Source organism: Habropoda laboriosa, unplaced genomic scaffold, assembly GCF_001263275.1.
Source record: "Habropoda laboriosa isolate 0110345459 unplaced genomic scaffold, ASM126327v1 scaffold28, whole genome shotgun sequence".
NCBI classification, from domain to species: domain Eukaryota; kingdom Metazoa; phylum Arthropoda; class Insecta; order Hymenoptera; family Apidae; genus Habropoda; species Habropoda laboriosa.
Window position 1 is genome coordinate 860,266 of NW_017100174.1, and position 3,307 is coordinate 863,572.

The 3,307-nt window shown below is 43.6% G+C and overlaps 1 protein-coding gene across 1 annotated transcript in view; it reads left to right on the forward strand.

Annotated features, from left to right (window-relative positions):
* Positions 1-3,307, forward strand: part of LOC108578734 (protein groucho-like) — a 63,773-nt gene that overhangs the window by 30,295 nt on the left and 30,171 nt on the right. Inside the window, exon 3 of the mRNA XM_017942111.1 lies at positions 380-443. Within this exon, the coding sequence (XP_017797600.1) occupies positions 380-443 (64 nt within the window). The remainder of the gene's footprint in view (positions 1-379; positions 444-3,307) is intronic.

Genomic DNA, 3,307 nt, shown 5'->3' on the forward strand with positions numbered 1-3,307 from the left:
TGGTAAAGGTAGATCGATTTTGGAGATATTGCATTTTTTTATTTGTACGTTAACCCTTTGAGGACGATGGATTCATATGTACATTCGCGAAAAATGACAAATTCACTCGTATATATTTTTAGGCAAGAAGAATATTTTACGTGTCAAATATAATTTCGGTATGATTTGGTGTAAGAAAAGGGTCGAAAGGTTAATAATTCTAGCTACTTGTCTTATACACTGCAAAATAGATAATAACTCATACCTACGCTAATCATTTTACGGAGTCGTAGAATTAAAAAAGAATTGGGGACATCGAAAGTGTATTAAATAGGATTGTACTAAAATTGGTTAATCTATACCCATTTTATCCTCTCTCTCTGTCTCTCTATGTTCACAGGTTGAAGCTCGAGTGCGAGAAACTGGCCACGGAGAAGATCGAGATTCAGCGGCATTACGTGATGGTAAGGAATTACCATTCCGTAACACTAATTCCGGTTTAAGTCCATGCTTCCTGTCTGCCTCTCTCTCTGTCCCCGAAAGTTTCTGTTTCCCTCTCTCTCTCTTTCACTCTTAGTCTCTGTCCTTTGCATCTCTATCTCTCCCTCGTTTTCCGTATCCAGGATAATCATGCTTGCTCGACCGCTAAACCACCTCGGCTTCTTAGCATTAATTGCATCCTCGCCGCACCGACTTTACATTGGCCTGTTACACCGCGCACATTCCCTCGGTTCAGGTACACGATCACGCACACAGAGGCACGGCCACGTGTGCACGTGTACCTGTATATTTATCTTGCGCACCTACTGTGCATAGCTAATGACTCTAAGACGCAGCGGTTCTCATCGATTTTCTTGGGAAATTGCCCGGTCCGACGCTCGAACAACCGTCTTCCAATATTTAACAATAATTATACAATTAAATTGTGGCAAAGGCGATTTACTTTATTTGTGGAGCAAAGGAACACTTTTTAAAACCTGTGACCTGTGCTTTTGGATTTTCAGTCGTTAACGTTAATTGTTTGACATTGTACCCCATATAGTAACAGTGATATTTGTAGTTTTTCACGGACTTTATTAACGTTCAACTATTTCCGAAGTGAAAATACAAAAAAAAAAAGCTTACTTGACACTAGAACGACCTTTCGGGTCAAAACGACCCATTAGCAATTTTCCAAAACAAGTGAATATTCGATTCTGGTAATTGTAACCTTCCGACATTATTTCCTGCGTGAACACTTCCACTTCCGTCGATACGAGTCTAATTTTTCCTACACCTTTTAAAAATTCACTTCTGGAAAGTCTGGAAAAATCTTAATTCCCCCCCCTCACGAAAGAAAAAAATTCAAGAAAAATTCGTAGAACCATTGAAAAGTGAACCGTTAACAGCAAGGTATAAGTGTTGTCGCGTCTCGAATCCGTCGAAAGAAAAGAAGCAACGGTAAATGACAAAGTAACACGAGCTATGTAACGCGAGCAACGTTGAAGGATAATGTAGTTGGCCTGGTTCGCCGGTATCCGAATGCTTTCCAACGATCGGCTGCCGTAAACCAGTCTAATTATACCGATCCGCGTGTCCCGTGAGGAAATCCGAGCGCGCGGCGCACGCAAGATGGGATTTATTGCCGGGCGTTTTCATGGTAAATGCCCCACAGTTAACCCTCTCGCAAAATTGGACTGGCTGCGTGTGAGAGTAGAGCGGAAAGGGGAGTGGGTGTGGGAAGGTTTTAAACGGAGGTTGGGGCGTGGCGTGGGGGAGAGTTTATCGCGGACTCGGTGACATAATTAATCGACGCTGATATCGCGCGGCTATCGTTTATTCCGCGGGCTCTTTGCGGAAAAAGTCAATTGCCGTCTCTTTCGCGTTAATTTAAGTCCCACCGTGTGTTTCCTGCACGGCGGAAGTCGCGCGAGGAATTTCTTGCGGCTCGTAGCAGTATAACGCGTTAAGATGGCTTTGTGGACGTACCTCGATCTTCGAGAAGTTTCTTTCACGAGTGGTTGTAATTGCGATTTTTTCCCCTTTCGGCGATATTACACGTTACCGGGGAAAAACTTCCATTCCCTTGCAATTTTCACGGTAGGGTAGGTTGTATTTTATTCGATGAAAATCCTATTTCGTTGGATCTTTCTCTTTCGTACTTCTCGAAGTAGGTAGGTATGTAATTTTAACACACGCAGAGGCACCGTAAATTTGCATATTCGCATTAAATTACTTTTCTCGTGTCGTTGTAAAACCGATATCACAGAAGCGCCTTTCGCGCGCAAAACGATCTCGCCGCGACATCGTTGCTAACGATCTCCACGAAAGATAAATGAAAAAGCAAGAGGAGTCGACACTCGTGTAATTTAATTGGACCGATTACATCTCGCACTTTTCCATCTTACATCGTCCTCTCTCTGTGTGTGTATAGGTATGCATTAGGTATGAAGAAAAACGGCGCGAATAAATGCGTCGTGTCGTTCGGAGACGTACGTATATCGGGTTCGATACTAATTTATCGTTGTCCCCTTATACATACATATACATACGTAGAGCATGGCGTGGCGGTTCTCTGGCTTCGGTCCTGTTTTTCCTCGGACACTCTCAGCTCAGATACGAGGGAGTGTCTCCCCTCGATCCTTTCTTGCTGTTCTTGCACGGGGCGTTGTACAGTCTTAATTGGCGCGGAGGCGACTAGTTTAAACACGATTAATCAAGCGAACGAGCCAACACGGCCGCCGCCGCCGCCGACGCTGGAGGAAGTCGACGTAGATAGAGAGAGACTCCGTGGAGATTTATCGACACGAGCCAGCCGCTTTGCTCCTCGCGAGACTCTCTCCCCGAGACATGTCCTGTCTCATAATTCCTGTTACCGTGGAATGTAGATTTCGCTGCCCCTGGGACGTTATTATTGCGTGTAACGTGCGCTAAACGCATTGTTCACCGCTAACGATACCGGATTCTATGAACTGCCCTCGTAAATATCGCTGAATATACCGGTACACCGTTCCACGTATTAGTATATACGCGAAACCTTTCACCCTTCTTATTAATGCTTCTACTTTACTTCGTTACGTTTATGGTTTACCATTAGGACAATTTTCAAGGGGTTAACTCGTTCGAGGCTCCTTACGGTGATATACGAACTGTGACTAATTGGAATTCATTTGCAACTGTGGATCTTTCGTTTCGTCTCGTTTTGTCCATTGAAATGTTTGGAATAAACCTAATTCAGATGTGTATGATCTTCTATCGTAACGTATAATATTACGATTCTGTAGGTTTCCTGAAACTTGTATTATTATCCCAGCAAAGGTAGCCGACAGATTTAATTAAATTCTCCGAA